This window comes from Chlamydomonas reinhardtii, chromosome 7 (assembly GCF_000002595.2).
Source record: "Chlamydomonas reinhardtii strain CC-503 cw92 mt+ chromosome 7, whole genome shotgun sequence".
In the NCBI taxonomy this organism is placed as follows: Eukaryota; Viridiplantae; Chlorophyta; class Chlorophyceae; order Chlamydomonadales; family Chlamydomonadaceae; genus Chlamydomonas; species Chlamydomonas reinhardtii.
In genome coordinates, this window is record NC_057010.1 from 3,184,577 (window position 1) to 3,202,914 (window position 18,338).

The following is an 18,338-nucleotide window of genomic DNA, read 5'->3' on the forward strand; positions in this document are numbered from 1 at the left end:
CCACCCCCGCCGCCCACGCCGCCGCCGGCGCCACCGCACTCCACCCGGCCAGCCCCGGCCCCGCCGCCGCCCCCAACCCCGCCGCCCACGCCACCGCCACCGCCGCCGCCCCCCACCCCGCGCGCCCCGCCGCCCCCCTTCCCCTCAGCTCCGCCGCCGTCGCCGACCCCAACCTCGCCGCACCTGCCACCGCCGCCGCCGCCCCCACAGCCGCCGCCCCCACAGCCGCCGCCCCGACCGCCGCCGCCCCCATCGCCAACCCCGTCGCCGCCGCCGCCTCCAACCCGGTCGCCCCCGCAGGTCCCGGTGATCCAACCAGCCCTGTGCTCGCATGCCTTGCAGCCCTGGGCGACCGGCGCCGCACCCGCGCCACGGCACGCACGCTTCCCAACGCCTCTGCACACGGCGCCGCCGCCCCGCCCGGCCCGACCGCCGCCGGCCTGGTCACCGCTGCTGCGCCACCGCCTCACGCCCCGCCGCTGCCAGCCGCCGCCGCCACTGCCGCGCCCCCAGCCGGTGGCGCCCCGGCCAACGTGGCCCACCACGATGCCCACAGCCCTCCTCCGACTCCTGCCCAACCACCCCCCATCGCGCAACCCTACTACGCCACCACCACCGTCGAGCAGATGCACGCCTTCCTCACGCAGCAAAACACCACCCTGGCCAACGCTGGCATCCACCACCTGCGGTACGATACCACCAAGGACGCCGCTTACTACGCCGTGACCATGAAGATGCACAAGACGCCCCCGGGCCTGCGCTTCCTGGCGTGCTCACATGATTGCCCGGTCACCGCCATCAGTGACGTCGTCACGGCCGGCCTGCGCACCCTCGCCGACGCTTTCCGCACCATGTGGCAGGCCCACACAGGATCAGACCCCTGGTTCTGCCTCCATTCGGGCGCGGTCATGGACTCCATCTACGAGTTCAACGCCCAGCAACTTCCGCGCGCGCACGTCACCGCCCCGCAGGCCTTCGACTTCGCCCGCCTATACACCAACATCCCACACGACGACTTGGCCGCTACCATGGCGTCCCTGATCACGGCCACGCTCGCCCACGCCCAGTGTGCCGCCATATCCATCACCGTCACCCCGCCCAAGACGCCCGATGGCAAAAACATGTACGAGGCCTCGCTCCTGACCGCCACGGAAGCGGATGCCGTGCCGGCATACCGGCGCGACCCCCTCACCGACATCGCCATCCACACGTTCTCGGAAGCCCAGTTTATGGCCCTCTTCCACAGTCTGGTTCGCTCCACCTTCATACGGTTCGGCACCTTCGCCCTGGTTCAGCAGACTTGCGGCATCCCCATGGGCATCTCCGCCGCCCCCTTCATTGCCAACCTCTTCCTTGCGTGGTATGAGTACCGCTTCATGACGCAGCCCACCACCACGGCGCGGCAGAAAGAAGTGGTGCGCGCGTTCAGCCTCACCAAGCGGTACCTGGATGACCTGCTGGCCCTCAACAACCGCTTTATCAGCCGCCTCCTCAGCGTGGACCAGCGCTACGCCGGCATGCATGGGCTGTACCCAACGTCTCTGCAGGTGGAACCGCAGTCGCACCCCCACCTGCAAACGCAGATACCCGCCGGCACCACCGCGATGCCCTTCCTGGACATTTTGCTCATTTTACGCACCACGCCTAGTGGCGACGCCCGGATCACCACACGCTTGTACGACAAACGGGTGCAGCCCGTGTTTGATGGAGTGCGCCTGTCTCGGTTTATTGGGGCTGATAGCAACGTCAATGAGGCCAGCAAACGCAATATCTTCACCGGCCAGTTCCACCGGCTGCGGCGTGTCGTCATGGAAGTGGAGAATTTTGTGTTCGAATCCGCCAACCTCATTGCCGCCCTGACGCAGATGGGCTACTCGCGGGCCCGCCTGATACGGGACTGCGCGCGGGTACTGGAGGCCACACCACAGGCCTACTATATCCAACGACGGCAGCGCCAACACCCTGAGTACGCGGACCTCGTGGGCTTGATCCGCCAGTACCTGGCACGGCGCCGCCACTTCGACAGCACAGCCGTCCCACTCGAGTTAACGCAGACGCATCACTGGTGACACTTGCAGCTTTTCCTTACGCGTTCACTGTATATATTGGTTTTCTGGTTTTTTTGGGTTTTTTGGTCTATTGCCGCCGCCCCCGTGGCCGCTGTTCCTGGGCCGCCGCCGCCCGCGCGGCCGCCGTTCCTGGGCTGCTGCCGCCCCCGCGGCCGCTGTTCCTGGGCCGCCGCCGCCCCCGCGGCCGCCGTTCCTGGGCCGCCGCCGCCCCCGCGGCCGCTGTTCCTGGGCCGCCGCCGCCCCCGCGGCCGCCGTTCCTGGGCTGCCGCCGCCCCCGCGGCCGCTGTTCCTGGGCCGCCGCCGCCCCCGCGGCCGCCGTTCCTGGGCTGCTGCCGCCCCCGCGGCCGCTGTTCCTCGGCTGCTGCCGCCCCCGCGGCCGCTGTTCCTGGGCCGCCGCCGCCCCCGCGGCCGCTGTTCCTGGGCTGCTGCCGCCCCCGCGGCCGCTGTTCCTGGGCCGCCGCCGCCCCCGCGGCCGCTGTTCCTGGGCCGCCGCCGCCCCCGCGGCCGCTGTTCCTGGGCCGCCGCCGCCCCCGCGACGGCCGGCCCCGCCGCACGCCGCGCACCCACAGGAGTATTTGTTGCGAGCGTGCGCGGCGGCGGGCATTCCCATCCCCTAACCACCCCTGGAGATGATGACACCGGCGCTACCGGCCGATCCGGGGGTGTAGTTCATACGCATGTGGCACTTATGCATGCATGCTTGTCATTGCATCCCCCACCCGGCCGGCGCTGCTACCCTGTGCAGCCGCCGGTTTTGTTCGACGGGTGTGGGGAACCGCATTGCGGTCCGCCCCGTCGATTGTCCTGGTTTGTCCTGTTTGTCCTGTTTGCGGGGTTTATTATGGTGCCTTGCTGCGTGTTGCCTGCGTACCAGACTGCAGCCAAGCCCCCGTAGCTCTCTGCATTCATGCCCACATGGCCCATGCCACGTGCAGTACCGCCGGGATGAGCCATGCAGCCATCGCGCTGTCATCACTATTACGCGGCCTCCCCGATTCCAGTACTTGCATTGCCACACGTATTCATTCCTCCCCATTTACATACTTGCTTTCCGCTCCGTCCACTCCGCCTCCATAGTTCCGTTCCAGCCCGCGCCAGCCCCAACCGCAGCGACAGCCAGCCGCCCAGCCCGCGGTTACTTGCTGTGCTGTTTTGCTTCCTGTCTGGCCCGCTGCTTCCTTCCCGGTTTCTTACGCTTCCACTCACTCCCTCCCTCACATGTGCTGCTGGACGACGGTGGCGCTGGTGTTTTCCAGGTTGGTTTCGGATGCCGCGCGCCCCGCAGCTCCGCTCCGCGCCAGCCCGCCAGCCGTCCGACAGCCTAGCCATCGCAACCTGGTTATATCAGTGATGGGTCGGCGGCGCTCCTCTATTGCCCGTGGCGTTTACCGTCTGGATGAGGTAACATGTCTGCTGTGACCGCCTCCTGCTAACCGGCCTTCTATGCGTGCTAGCGACTACAACTTCTCTTCGTGTCGCGCACATTCGCGTTCGCATTTCGACAGCACTCCGCTTTTACGTATCCAATAGTATTTGCTGCGCGGGTCGTTATCGGATTCCTCGACCAGCCACTCGGCCCCGGGTATCTGTTCTCCCTTGGCGGTTTTCACCGCCGCCTGATCTGCGAGTTCATTGTGCGCAATCCCTGAATGTGCTTTGACCTTGAGGAGATTAGTCCGGCGGCCGGCGTGGGAGCGGCGTTTCAGTAGCGCGAGGATGTTAGCAGCGCTTTGTGTTTGCTGAAGGTGAGGAGTTGGGGCTGGTTGATTGTTTTGCGAATGAGGAACAGCGACGCAGCGGAGTCAGTGTACACTGTGACTTCGGGGAGCGCTTGCACTTCGTCTAGCTTGAGCACTTGGTGTATGGCCGAGAGCTCGCATCGTGTGATGGTGTTACAGCCGTGCTGCCCAGGGTTGACGTCGATTTGATAGCAGCGCAGCGTGCGGGCATCAATCGCTGCGGCCCCCCACGCGCTGGGCTGACCAAGGGCGTCCTTCTGCACTGAGCCATCGGTGTAGAAGCCTTCATAGGGATTGAGGCGGAGGGGCTGGGTGGCCGCGAAGGGGGCCAGGGTGGCTGGCGTGGCCGGTACGGGAGGGGGTGTTACCCGGGGTGCTGCCGGGCGGGTGCGGGTCATCCGGCGGATTTGCTTGGTTACCCACCGTGTGTGGGCCCACGTGAGTTGGGGCTGCGGGTCGACGGGCATGCCCGAGAGGTACAGGGATGTGCCTAGGGCGTCGCGTATGGGTTGGGCGAGTTGGGCTCCGGGTGTATTGCTGACCAGCAATAGGTCGTGTTTTAAGGTGATGCCTGCGTCGTTGTGGATTTGGCCGAGAAGGGCGTGTGTTGCTGTGGCGGAGATGCTGCCAAGGAGGGTGACTCTGGGGTGGGCGAGGTATCGTGTGTATGGGGCGTTGCGTTGGGTGGGGAGGATGATCAGCGTGGCAGTGGTTGGCGGGTTGAGGGTGTTTGTAAGGGTTTCGGTGTGTTCGGCCCATGCCAGTGCCCAGCGGACCGCGTGAGCTCCGTCTTCGGCGTTGGGTTCGGGGCAGGCGACAGCAACTCCATCCCACGGCTGTGAGTACGCATCATAGTTGGCCCCGAAGAGCATGTCTTCTTCGTACAGTGTGTAGTAGGTGGTGGCGGCGTCCGAGACGTTAAGGGGTGATGCGAAGAGCTCCGTTGTGCTGCCTATTGCTGTGTGCAGGGTTTGCGTCAGTCCTTCACACAGCATGCGTTCGCCTTTTTCGGTGACAGGGTGGGATTTGGAGCCGCCCCCGGGTTTGTATCGGAGGAGCAGGCGGGCGATGGCGGCCGCAAAGCCTCTGCCCTGATCGTGCTTGGCGTGCACTTCGGGCCAGGTTGTTTGTGCATGCTGGTAGCGTTGCCACAGGAGGCTGAGCCGCTCTGCGCTGATGGTGCCTATGCACCGTCCGCGGGGGTCGTATACATGCGCCAGGTGGGTGCCGCATGCTGGGGAGCCGGGGTCGAGGACGGTACCGAGCTGGACGGTGTATGCTTGCGTGGGGTGGATGTCTCGACTAGGGTTGCAGGGCTCAACGTTGATATCTACGTAGTGGCGCAGAGTGCGCTGCCCTCGTGCGGTGTCGTTGCTGGCATCTGTCCATCGGCCCTGTCGCTGGTCAGGGTTTAGGTGTGTGTCGCTAGCGGGGGCCGGGGGGCGGGGGGCCAGGGGGACAGCAAGGCGGGCGTGCAGGGCGTCCAGGAGGTCCTGTTTGTTGTCTTGTGCCTCCAGGGTAGCGGCGGGTTCTTCCAGGTCTTCCCATTCCACCAGGACACGAGGTTCATTACCCGGGGTAAGGAGCCAGGTAAGGCCGCCGGGTTTGGGGCGGTAGCGGTTCCGGGCGTAGAGGGTGAGGGAGCCGGGGGTGATGACGGTGGGTTCCCACTGGACTCGGTAGTGAGGCGAACCTTTGCTCGAGGTGCGGGCTATTACGTGCTGCACCCGCTCCTGGTGTCCATACAGGGTGTTGGTGGTGGTGAGGGCTTTGGTGCGGTAGGTTTCGCTGAAGTGCTTCCAGGTGTCGGACGTGGCGGCCAGGTACGCGTCTTGCTCCTCCTGGTTGAGCTTGTGTCGGTGTGTGAAAGTGGTTGGGGGCGTGGGGCCCAGAAGTAGGCGTCTGAGGTGTGCTTCGGGGTTGGGGGGCTTGGATCGGCCGATGAGGCTGGGGGCGATGTCGAGCAGGTCTGCGCAGTGTGCGTCGGTAAGTGGGTCAAGCGCGGGGTCCCAGTCGAACGCTTTCGGTGCGTCGGCTGGCGGGGCTCCCCGTCCTTCGGGTTCTCTGACCATTTTAATGCAGGCCCGCTTACGTTGCTGTGTGCCCGGCCGGCGTGTTTGTGCAGGTGTCTGGTTTTCGCCATCGCTGTGGGCGTCCTCATGCTCTGCCGCCGTGGCGGCGGTGGCGGTGGTGACAGCGGTGGTGGCGGCCGCGGCAGTTCCTCCGGCATGGGCGGTCGGTTCGGCGGCAGGGGCGCGCTGGCGAAGGAAGCGGTTAAGTGTGCCCCAGTCAACGGCGGTAGGTGCGGTGTGGGTCGTGTGGAGGCCGGTAAAGGTGTGCCCGTCTGGGAGAGTGCGTTGGGCAGCGGTAAGGGGAGCGGTGCTGTTGTGGGTTTTGGCTCGGGCTCGGGTTTCAGCGTGGAGTGCGAGAGTAAGGCGGTTGAGGGCTATCCTGTGCCGCCTGTGGGCCCGTGGCCACTTGTTTTTTAATGTGTTGGCGTCAATAACACAGGTGCGGTCCGGAGTGAGGAGCTCGCGGAAGTCGCTGGTGAGTTCAAGGAGGGGTTGAATCAATCGAAAGGGTAGGGCCTGTTCCGCGTCGGCGCCTGGCGGCGCGGTGCGTGTAAGGAGGGCCGACAGACCGTGGAGCGTGGTGTGGTATGCGCTGCCCTTTTGGGTCAGCTCCAGCCCCGCGTCTTTGATCAGCGAGAGTTGTCGTAGGTTGGTGTAAAAGCGGCACTGCGTGTGGAGTTGATCTGCGGGCACTCTCTGTGCCACACTGTGTTGCAGGTGGAGCATGGCGCGGGTGACGGCACCCAGTCTGCCCCCATCGTTTAAGGCCTGGACGAGGGCCTTGCCTGCGCGGCGGACATATAGCTCGCGGATGCTACCTACCCCCAGGCCAAGGGTGTTAGTGGGCTGGAGGATAGCGCGGGTGGGGAAGCCGCGTTTCAGGCCGTAGCACATCTTTGCAGTGCTTGCAATGAGCGCATCGAGGCTGGCCACGTCGTGTGTGCTGTACGGCATGAACGGGAGGCTGTAGGCCACTGCTGGGTGGATGGTGAATTGTATCATCCGGAGTTTCTGGTCCGGTGTGGCGAGTGATGTGGCGATGCGTTGCCCTCGCTTCTTTATTTTTTCCCGGATGTACTGCACTTGTGCACTCCAGTCTAGGGTGGGGGTGATGTGGATGCCAAGGTATTTGTAGGATTCATGGGGGGGCTTGTATGGGATAGCGGTGCCGTCTATGCGGATTTGGCCTTCAAGCATTCTGGCGAGCGCTGCCTGGTGGGGCTTGCTGCGGGGGCCACCGAGGGTGGGATCGGCGCGGGCGCGGCCGTGGAGTATGCCTTGTAGTTGGCATTTGGAGACGTTGACTTTGAGGCCGCCCCATGCTGCATATTTCTCAATTTTTTCAACTTGGATTCGTAGGTTTGAGATTTGGGTTGTGGCGGTGACTAAGTCATCGGCGAAGGCGCCTGAGCTGAGGTTGTGTTTATCATTCTCGGCTTTGGTGAGACATCCGTATTGGTATCCGCGCCCGCCAACATGAAGCCACCGGAGCAGCGGTTCGATAAAGATGATGAACAGTAGTGGTGACAGGACATCGCCCTGTACCGTGCCGCGTTGGATAGGGATAGGGGGTGTGGTTCCATGTTCAGTGCGCACGCTGGTGGCTGCCTTGCCGTATAGGTCCCGTACCACCTCAATCAGATCGGTGGGGTAGCCTAGGTCGTGCATGACAATGAGCAGTTTGTCGTGGTCTATCGTGTTGAATGCGGAGGTAAAATCAATGTACAGTAGGAAGAGGTCGCGTCCGGTGAGGCCACGTTGTAGCCGGCGCGGTGCACTGCGCGGAGGCTTTGTAGCCGCTGAATCCAAGCCATTTCGAGCGGGTCCGCGATGGCGGCGAAGGCGGGTGGCTGGCATAACGCATGCGTGGGGCAGCACCACGGCTGGCGTGGGGGCGGCGGGCGCGTCAGCGGTGGGTCCAGGCATGCGCAATGGTAGGCGGCGTTGCACCCGGGGTAGTCGCAGAGCAGCATGGTGTTCTCGGGTTGTGGCTGGTGGCAGACGGCGCACGGGAGGTCGGCGTCGGGGGCGGGTGGCGGGGGTGGCGGGGTGCCGGCTGGGAGACCAGCCAGTGCGGCGATGGTAGGGAGAGGCACGCGCTCCAGGGGGACGACGACCAGGCGGGCGAGTTCCGAGTGCCAGACGGCACGGTGGAACGGCGAGCTGGAAGTGCCGCTTTCGTGCTCCGTGGCTGTGGCGTTGATGTGCTCGCGTAACCGTGCAAGGGCGGAGTGGACGGTTTGTCCCACGTACACATCCATCATTGCTGCACCCCTGCGCTGACGTCGTCGTTGTCGTTGTCGCTGATGGCGGGTGGGCAGGAAGAAGGCGGCGTATATGACACCGGGGGCTTCGGGGTTACGGGTCAAAGCGGCGTGTTCGCCGGGGGCGAACCGTGCCCGGGCGGCAAGGATGGCCCGCACCACCGCCGGAGGGGTCGCAGCCGACGTGAGACCCAAAATACGTGCCCGGTGCTCGCCATCGCTGCCTTTCCAGTTTGCTGGTAAGGCCGCGGCTCTGAGAGCGATGACGCGTTCCCCGATGCCGGCTGCTTCAGTGGCTTCCACGCGACGACGTTTGCGTTTAGCCATGTTGGGGCCACAAAGCCGTACACGTGTAGGCGCTCATAATGCTTGGTGCCGCAGAGTAGTCAATCGAGTCAACGCAGCCGAGAAAAGTCCAGTAACCGAAGGCAAGAAACGGCTGGCAACAAACTGTAGGCTGATAACCATATGAAGGCTGTAGGCTTATAATACCAGAACACAAGCGCGCTACTGGCGGGTACGACGCGTGCAAATGGAGGCTGCACCCGCAAGCGGGAGGCTCGCCAGTTCCAATCGCTCGAGGGCGGGACCTCGAGTGGGTCCCTGCCACTGGCCAACAGATACCGGCGTGAACTTGCCGGGGGCCAGGGGCGATTATCCCTGAAACGCCCTGTTAGCGGAGTGCTGTCGAAATGCGAACGCGAATGTGCGCGACACGAAGAGAAGTTGTAGTCGCTAGCACGCATAGAAGGCCGGTTAGCAGGAGGCGGTCACAGCAGACATGTTACCTCATCCAGACGGTAAACGCCACGGGCAATAGAGGAGCGCCGCCGACCCATCACTGATATAACCAGGTTGCGATGGCTAGGCTGTCGGACGGCTGGCGGGCTGGCGCGGAGCGGAGCTGCGGGGCGCGCGGCATCCGAAACCAACCTGGAAAACACCAGCGCCACCGTCGTCCAGCAGCACATGTGAGGGAGGGAGTGAGTGGAAGCGTAAGAAACCGGGAAGGAAGCAGCGGGCCAGACAGGAAGCAAAACAGCACAGCAAGTAACCGCGGGCTGGGCGGCTGGCTGTCGCTGCGGTTGGGGCTGGCGCGGGCTGGAACGGAACTATGGAGGCGGAGTGGACGGAGCGGAAAGCAAGTATGTAAATGGGGAGGAATGAATACGTGTGGCAATGCAAGTACTGGAATCGGGGAGGCCGCGTAATAGTGATGACAGCGCGATGGCTGCATGGCTCATCCCGGCGGTACTGCACGTGGCATGGGCCATGTGGGCATGAATGCAGAGAGCTACGGGGGCTTGGCTGCAGTCTGGTACGCAGGCAACACGCAGCAAGGCACCATAATAAACCCCGCAAACAGGACAAACAGGACAAACCAGGACAATCGACGGGGCGGACCGCAATGCGGTTCCCCACACCCGTCGAACAAAACCGGCGGCTGCACAGGGTAGCAGCGCCGGCCGGGTGGGGGATGCAATGACAAGCATGCATGCATAAGTGCCACATGCGTATGAACTACACCCCCGGATCGGCCGGTAGCGCCGGTGTCATCAGAACTATGAAACCGACTGTGGAAGGGGTGCCCCGAGAGAAGAACGAAGGGCACTACGCGCATGACCTCAACCGCGGCATTGCCACGCTCGCGGCCCCGCACATCGCCCAAGGCCACACCCGCGAAACCCTCTACACTGGCTTCGTCGCCAACGCCATCCCAGACCTGGATATCAAATCCAGCACCCGAACCATGAACCTGCAATCAGGCCGGCACCGCAAGGCCAAACGCTGCATGGACTACCTTTACGGGCAACTGTGGAACAACAAACTCGCAGCCCGCTTCGGCCGCACAGTTACAGGCCGCCGAGCCCCCCGCGCTGGCCCCGATACCCCTGCCCCATGCCCACTCTGCCGCGGACCCGACTCCGGCGGCCATATACTGGGAGGCTGCCACAACCCCCAACTCCGTGCAATGTACATTAAACGACACAACATTGCAGTCCAGACCATCGCACGAGCCATCTCCCGTGGTGACTGCGGCGGTTGCTACATGGTAATGGACGCCACGTCTAAAGCCGATCTGCCAGACTATGCGGCTGACAACCGCCTGCCGCCGTGGCTGCTCCCCGACCAGGAGGGCAAACCGGCAGGACGCCACCTACATTACCGCCCCGACATCCTACTAATCCCTTCCATCTCCCTCGCCGCAGCCCTAAACCCAGACTTTGTCGCGCTTCCCAGCGAACATGACACCATCCACATCATCGAAGCAGGATACACCGCTGACACGAACCACGCCGCCAAGCAACACGAAAAAGCACAACAGCACCAGGCCCTTGCAGCCGACCTGCGGGAAGCGGGATGGAAAGTGCAATACACCCCGCAGAGCGCCATCAGCCTCGGGTTTGCAGGCACAATCCGCAAGGACCTCCACCCCCTCCTCACCTCCCTGGGCGTCACCTCCCACAAAGCCAGGCAGTGCTGCGACACCCTACACGACCACGCAGTCGCCACCCTCAACCACATTATCCTGACCAGACGGCGTCTCGAACGGGGACTGCCACCTGGCGACCCGGGCGGGACGTAACACCCTGGCGGGATGCAGGCCTGGCCTGCACGCCCGCCTTCACATGCTCGGTAGTGGGGGCGTACAGGAGGCGGGCCTGGCCCACCTCCTCATCTCCCCCCACGCCCTTAATCCACACCACTTGCCTACGGCAGGGTGTCTCTATTTCTATTTCTATTTCTTAGGTCTGGCGGTGTTTTTGTGCAACCCCTCCCGGGGGGCGGGGGGCCAGCCTTCTGCTCTGTCTGCCGGGTCGGGGTGGGGTGGGGTGGGATGGATGGGGGTGGTTGGTGGCGGTTTTCGAGGTGTTTGTTTTCTGTTTTTCTTCTCTTTTCTTCTCTTCTTGCCCTGTCAGGGTTCTGGTCTCGGGGACCAGGCTGCTTTCAGGCAGCAGGGGGGCAGCGTGTCTGCCCCTGTTCAACCTTGTAAGGATGATTCCTCAAAAAAAAAAAAAAGCCGCCCAGGTGCTGCGACGCCAGCCAGAGCTAAAATACATGGGCGCCAGATAAGCTGATGACGATAATACGCCACGCCAGCGCCTGGAAAGAACCGCCGCCTAACAACACCATGTTCCAGTGTCGCGATCACCACGGACAACTATGCCACCGTACCTGCAAGCTGCAAATGCTTCTTCCGCTGCGCCGTTTCGCTTTCGCGAACAGGGGCATCCCTGTTCACGAGGGCCAGGGGTGCGCAGGCGACGGGTTGAGGAAGCTGAAGTGGTAGGCCAGCTTCGCCGCCAGCACCTGCTTCGCAATGTGCACACGGCCAACAAGAGTCAGAGACAGGGCAGCCCACAGACGCGCCACAAACGCCATGCCGCGAGCCCGCCGGGTGAACAAGTCAGCTGCAGCCACATCCGAGTCCCACGACAGGGGCACACCCAGGTGCGTCACGGCGCCAGTGGTAAACGGCACCCCCGTGTGTGGGCAAGGGCCCGTCAGGTGCGCAAACCTGCCAAGGCCCATGGCCTTGCTCTTGTCCGGATGGACACGGGCGTTGGACGCGCGGCAGAACAGCTGTACTGCCGCCATCAGGACCGGCCCGTCCACCGCCGGGTCGCGCGCCGTGAGGGTCGTGTCGTCAGCGTGGTGGGCAGCCGGTGGCGCCTGCTCGCCGCTGGGTAACAGGGGCGTGCGCAGTGCCCCTTGCTCCACCTGCCGCCGCAGAAAGGATGTCAGTGGCTGCATCTGGATGACCCACAGGGGTGGTGAGGCGGTGCTGCCCTGCGGCAAGCCGTTCAGCACTGGGAAGGCGTCAGAGAGCATCCCGTTCACACACACGCGGGCAGAGCCGTTGGCAGTGAGCAGGCGGATCCAGCGCAGCATGCGCGGCCCAAACCCAAGTCCCTCCGCGGACGCATACAGCCACTGCCGGTGCACCCGGTCATACGCCTTTTCAATGTCCAAGAAGTACAGCGCACCACCCTGCCGTGGCGTGCCGTCCGCGCCCACGTCCAGGCGCATCCATTCGATCAGGCCTTGGAGGTACAGCGCGTTGTCACCAATCCAGCGGCCGGTGATGAACGCGGTCTGCAGCTCATCCACAACTGCATCCAGGGCGGGCTGCAGGCGGGCGCTGACGGCCTTGGACACCATCTTGGAGTCGCAGTTGAGCAGCGTGATGGGCCGGTACGACGCCAGCTCGGCGCGGTCCAGGCTTTTGCCCTTGTAGATGAGGGTGATGATGCCCTCCCGCCAGGAGGCGGGCAGCGCCGCCGCCATTTCACCGCCATCGTGGGCGTCTGCAGCGGCAGCAAAGGCAGCGGCAGCAGCAGCACACAAGCGCGGACCCAGCAGCGCCCAGAAAACCTTGTACACCTCGTACGGGACCCCGTCCGACCCAGGCGCTTTACCATTGGCGGAGCCAGCCAGCGCTGCCATCAGCTCTGCATCACTGAGGGCGCCGTCACCGGACCCCTCTGCGGCGGCCTGCAGATCCGCCGGAACCTTGCGGTCAATGGCCGCCAGAAGCTGCTGCTGCGACGCCGTACAGACCGGCTGCACGCGGAACAGGCCGGTGGGGCTGGTGCTGCTGTACATGGCTGCAGCGGCTGCGGAGACAGTGTTGCGCGTGCCCGGCCCCGTGAGCGCCACAGGCGCCGGGTGCCCCGGCACCTTCAAGTGCGTGATGGGCTCCTGCACGCCGGCTGCTGGCTCGTCAGCCTGCCGATGGAACCAGCGAGTGCCCCGCTCCCCATGCTCCTCCATCAGTGCAGCGCGGGCATTGTGGCTGGCCGCTGCGGCAGCTGCCCGCTCCTCCCGCACCGCCAAGTTGGCCATGGCCGCAGCCTGACGCTGCGCGGCGCTGGCACCCGGCCGGTCGGCCAGGGCAGCGGCCGCGTCTGCGGCCAGCACCACGCCATGCAGCCCGTCCCGGGTCTGGCGTGCATGCCGACGGTGGATGCTGGTGGCGGCCTCCCGCAAGAAGAACTTGTCCGCCTCCCATTGCGTGCAAGCGCCGTCACCTGTACTGGTCACAGGATTTGCGGCAACGTGCGCCTCCAAGCGCTGCTCGAGCTCCAGACGCAGCGAGGGGTGAAACAGCAGGTATGTGGGGAAGCGCCACTGCTCCCGGTGCGCATGTGGCAGGTCGGGCAAGGACAGGGTGAGCAGCACACCGTTGTGGTCCCCAGGCGCCCCATACGTGCGAGCGACATCCACCACCCACGGCGCCGTGGTGGCACTGACATACCACCGATCCAGGCGTGCGGGAGTGGCTGGCTTGGGCGTGGCCGGATGCGTGTAGCCCTTGGCGCCGCCACGCTTGCTCGCCCAAGGGTCCACCAGACTGAACTGGGCGAGGAGGCTGGCAAGTTGCGGGGCACCTGCAGCACGTGATGGGCTAGGGGCCGCCTCCTGACTGGCATCGGTGACACAGTTCCATTCCCCACCGACAACAAGCACCCTGTCCGAGGCCAGGTGGGTATGCAGCCCGGCAAAGAAAGCAGGCTTGTCCGCCACGGTCACACACACGAAGCGCAGGCGCAGGTGACCCACGTCCCAATCCCAACATACCACACGGCCCGCCGCATCCGTTGACGGCGGCTGCAGTACGCAGCCTGGAAGGGACAGCCGACTCCGCGCCAGGATAGCCGTCCCACAGGAGTGGGGCGACGCTGCCGGGCTGGCAGCAAGGCAGTGGCGCCACGGAAGGCACGCCCCCTGCGCGGCACGAAGGCAAGACTCCAGCACCATCGTGTCAGTAGCGTGGGTCTCCTGCACCATCGCCACATCCGCCCCAACTTGCTGCAGGTGCGAGACCAGCGCCCGCGCCTTGAGCGGCGAGCCCAGGCCGTTGCTGCGACGCCGTACAGACCGGCTGCACGCGGAACAGGCCGGTGGGGCTGGTGCTGCTGTACATGGCTGCGGCGGCTGCTGAGACAGTGTTGCGCGTGCCCGGCCCCGTGAGCGCCACAGGCGCCGGTTGCCCCGGCACCTTCAAGTGCGTGATGGGCTCCTGCGCGCCGGCTGCTGGCTCGTCAGCCTGCCGATGGAACCAGCGAGTGCCCCGCTCCCCATGCTCCTCCATCAGTGCAGCGCGGGCATTGTGGCTGGCCGCTGCGGCAGCTGCCCGCTCCTCCCGCACTGCCAAGTTGGCCATGGCCGCAGCCTGACGCTGCGCGGCGCTGGCACCCGGCCGGTCGGCCAGGGCAGCGGCCGTGTCTGCGGCCAGCACCACGCCATGCAGCCCATCCCGGGTCTGGCGTGCATGCCGACGGTGGATGCTGGTGGCGGCCTCCCGCAAGAAGAACTTGTCCGCCTCCCATTGCGTGCAAGCGCGTCGTACCGGCCCATCACGCTGCTCAACTGCGACTTCAAGATGGTGTCCAAGGCCGTCAGCGCCCGCCTGCAGCCCGCCCTGGATGCAGTTGTGGATGAGCTGCAGACCGCGTTCATCACCGGCCGCTGGATTGGAGACAACGCGCTGTACCTCCAAGGCCTGATCGAATGGATGCGCCTGGACGTGGGCGCGGACGGCACGCCACGTCAGGGTGGTGCGCTGTACTTCTTGGACATTGAAAAGGCGTATGACCGGGTGCACCGGCAGTGGCTGTATGCGTCCGCGGAGGGACTTGGGTTTGGGCCGCGCATTTTTTTTTTTTGAGCATGCTGCGCTGGATCCGCCTGCTCACTGCCAACGGCTCTGCCCGCGTGTGTGTGAACGGGATGCTCTCTGACGCCTTCCCAGTGCTGAACGGCTTGCCGCAGGGCAGCACCGCCTCACCACCCCTGTGGGTCATCCAGATGCAGCCACTGACGTCCTTTCTGCGGCGGCAGGTGGAGCAAGGGGCACTGCGCACGCCCCTGTTACCCAGCGGCGAGCAGGCGCCACCTGCTGCCCACCACGCTGACGACACGACCCTCACGGCGCGCGACCCGGCGGTGGACGGGCCGGTCCTGATGGCGGCAGTACAGCTGTTCTGCCGCGCGTCCAACGCCCGTGTCCATCCGGACAAGAGCAAGGCCATGGGCCTTGGCAGGTTTGCGCACCTGACGGGCCCTTGCCCACACACGGGGGTGCCGTTTACCACTGGCGCCGTGACGCACCTGGGTGTGCCTCTGTCGTGGGACTCTGATGCGGCTGCAGCTGACCTGTTCACCCGGCGGGCTCGCGGCATGGCGTTTGTGGCGCGTCTGTGGGCTGCCCTGTCTCTGACCCTGGTTGGCCGTGTGCACATTGCGAAGCAGGTGCTGGCGGCGAAGCTGGCCTACCACTTCAGCTTCCTCAACCCATCGCCTGCGCAGCTGAAGGAACTCACCGACCTGGTGGACCACTTTGCTGCGCGCTCCGTGCACGCTGAGGATGCCAGCCTGGTGTCGCACGGGAACCCGCTCCTGCTGCCAAAGCGGGAGACGGCCTGTCTGCCGTACAAGGATGGGGGTGTCAACCATGTCAAGGGGCCTACCCAGTGTACATCCTTGAAGTTGGATACACCTGTGACCTGCACCACAGCGAGAAGCTCATTCAAAAACAAGCACAGCACGCCACCCTTGCCACTGCCATGCGAGCTGCAGGGTGGACTGTGCACTACGATACTAAACACGTTATTACACTGGGCCACGGTGGCACTGTCCCCCGTACCCTTGAAACTCTCCTCAAAGACCTGGGAGCCAAACCGCAGGCAGCCAAGGCCTGCTGCACACGTCTCCACATGCATAGCGTCACCACGCTCCGGGGCACCGCAAACCTGTACTACCGGCTAGAGCGAGAGATGGGCATTGCCAACACCCGATGCCGCCCGGGAGGGCGCACCCAGGGGACCGCCAATGGCGGCCCCCGCGCAGGGGAGCCGGGGTAGGGAAATCAAGTTTTCCGATGGTGGGGTGAGCTTGTCTCACTCCTCCTTAAGACACGCGGGCACCTGTGCCCTGCGTAGATATTATTATTATTTTTTGTCAACCATGTCGACCTGCCTGCGTTCCTGTCTGCCCTGCAAGCTAAGACTTTCGCCCTGCTTGCCCAGCCAGGCCGGCAACCCTGGAAGACGCTCACCCGGGCGCTGCTTACTCGTGTGCGCCCGGACTCTGCCACCACGTGGGCGTGGGTGTACAGCGACGCGCCGGCGCAAGCGGGGCTGCCTGCCCGGCTGGCGGCCGCGGTCGGCCACGTGCGGAGCGCGGGCGTGGAACAGCATCCGCCGCAGCCAGCCACTCAGCCGCCAGCGGCGCCGCCACAGTGGCGGGTTAGCCTGGACCAGCTGTGGGTGGCTAACGCTGCGGGGGCTGTGTCCTACGTCCACTACACGGGGCGGCTCTTGGAGCCTGGGCCTGGCGTGCTGCCACCGGCAGTGGATGGGGCGTGGCAGCCTGCCTGTGTGCTGCAGCACCGCAAGCCGCGGCACCTGTGGACCTTTGAAGAGCGGGCGGCGTACGATGCAGCATCACCAGGGGAACGGGCAGGGGCGTGGCCTCGGGCGCCGTACTTCCTGGCGCCGGAGGCTGGGGTGGTGGTGCACCCGGAGCACTGCCGGATTGCGGGTGTCAGCTTAGCGGACTACACGGTGTGGGACGTGCGGCGGGCCATCACCGCGGCCAACCCGGCCGCACCTCCGGCTCCGGCCCGCCCCGCAGCCATGCCGTGCCCGGCGCATGCACAGCAGGCGGGGGGTTCGGGGACCCAGCCGGCGGCACAGTCGCGGCTGGCGGAGCGGGAGGCGGAGTGGCAGCGTGCAGCGGCGCAGCTGACCACCACGGCGGCGCAGCACTTCCACAATAACCCGGTGGCTCTGGACCCCTGGCTCCACCGCACCTCCGCGGCAGCCGGGCAGCAGAACACGCCGGCGAGAGCACTGCAGTCGTATGCGTCCCCGTCCCAGCAGTCGGGTGAGGGGCCACGGCGTTCCGCGCGGCTGCAGGAGCAGGCGGCGGGCGGGGCGGGGCCTAGCACGGGGCCTGCCACGGCGGCGGCGGCAGCAGCGGCGGCGGTGGAGGGCGACCCTCGCACGCCGCCCCCGGATGCGTCCCTTCTGCGGGGTACGTGGCGGAGGCTGTGGGACAGCCACGCTAGTCGGGGGGCAAAGGTGCTGGTGTACCGGCTGCAACATGCTTACCTGCCTTGCGGGCTGTACAGGGCGGGCAAGGGCATTCGTCCACGGGTGACCACGGGGTGCGGGGGGTTGGGGGCGCACTGTCCTCACCCCGCCTGCGGGCCACCTGGCCCGCGGGCGTGGGCCAGCCTGACGCACATCTTCCTGGAGTGTCCAGCTTATGCGCAGGCGAGGACGTGGCTGCAGCAGCTGTGGGCCTGCGTTGCGCCCCAGGCAGCGGCGCCGCCAGTGACGGACGCGGGCTTCATGCTGGGGGACCGCATGGGTATGTGGGCCTCAGGCCCGCGGGGGGCGGGCGCGCTGCTGTGGAGCACTTTGCGGGCCACCTTCTTGTACGCCGTCTGGTGTGCGTACTGGTCCCGCGAGCCTGCTAAGCAGACGTCGGAGCATGTGGTTCGGGAGGTGGTCAGCGAGCTGCGCAGGGTGATGCAGCTGCGTTTCACTGCCGCCACGCTAACCCCTGAAACCCTGTCGGCTCTGCCCACACAGCTTCTCACCGCACAGCTCAAGGCGGCTAAGCTGGAGCACTTTGTTGCTATCTGGACGGCGGGTGGCGCGCTTTGTGAAGTGGAGGAGGTTCAGGGTGGGTCACCGAAGTTGAACTTGCGGCTGACGCTTGCATCACCTGTGCAGGCCCCCTAGGTTTCCTTTTGGGCGGCGGTTCGCTCCAGGCGCTGGCGTGGCGTTTATCGTCATCAGCTTATCTGGCGCCCATGTGTTTTAGCTCTGGCTGGCGTCGCAGCACCTGGGCGGCTGTGGGACTTCCTGCACAGCGCGTCTTGCAGCGGGCTGGAGCCCGCTTAGTCAGCGCCACATCTGGCCCGTTTAGTTTTCTGCTTGTGTCTCCTCTGCCGGTTCTACTGGGGTGTTGCTTAAGCAACCGACTTGTGGGGGTGGGGTGGGTTTGGGCGGGGCGAGTGCGTAGCGCTGGTGTTTCTTTTTCTGGCGCGCGGTGGTGGTGGTTCTTGCGGTTAGGCTGTGGTGTAGGTTGGTGCTTGGGTTAGGTCTGGCGGTGTTTTTGTGCAACCCCTCCCGGGGGGCGGGGGGGCCAGCCTCCTGCTCTGTCTGCCGGGTCGGG

General features: G+C 65.3%; 3 protein-coding genes across 3 annotated transcripts in view; 2 read left to right on the forward strand and 1 right to left on the reverse strand.

The window, feature by feature from the left end:
* CHLRE_07g333746v5 (uncharacterized protein) overlaps positions 1–2,139 on the forward strand; it is a 4,162-nt gene extending 2,023 nt beyond the window's left edge. The window contains exon 2 of the mRNA XM_043064232.1: positions 149–2,139. Within this exon, the coding sequence (XP_042922800.1) occupies positions 149–2,069 (1,921 nt within the window). The 3' untranslated portion in view covers positions 2,070–2,139. The remainder of the gene's footprint in view (positions 1–148) is intronic.
* Positions 2,140–5,897: 3,758 nt separating this feature from the next.
* CHLRE_07g333781v5 (uncharacterized protein) lies at positions 5,898–9,309 on the forward strand. Its single transcript, XM_043064233.1, has 2 exons — positions 5,898–6,106; positions 6,320–9,309. Exons 1-2 carry the CDS (start codon positions 5,968–5,970, stop codon positions 6,391–6,393), a joined length of 213 nt encoding a protein of 70 aa, XP_042922801.1. The 5' UTR covers positions 5,898–5,967; the 3' UTR covers positions 6,394–9,309.
* Positions 9,310–9,741: 432 nt separating this feature from the next.
* Positions 9,742–14,347, reverse strand: CHLRE_07g333816v5 (uncharacterized protein). The gene is made up of 3 exons (XM_043064234.1): positions 13,986–14,347; positions 11,322–13,537; positions 9,742–10,708 (listed from the first exon to the last, which is right to left on the reverse strand). Exons 1-2 carry the CDS (start codon positions 14,311–14,313, stop codon positions 11,385–11,387), a joined length of 2,481 nt encoding a protein of 826 aa, XP_042922802.1. The 5' UTR covers positions 14,314–14,347; the 3' UTR covers positions 9,742–10,708; positions 11,322–11,384.
* Positions 14,348–18,338: the final 3,991 nt, after the last annotated feature.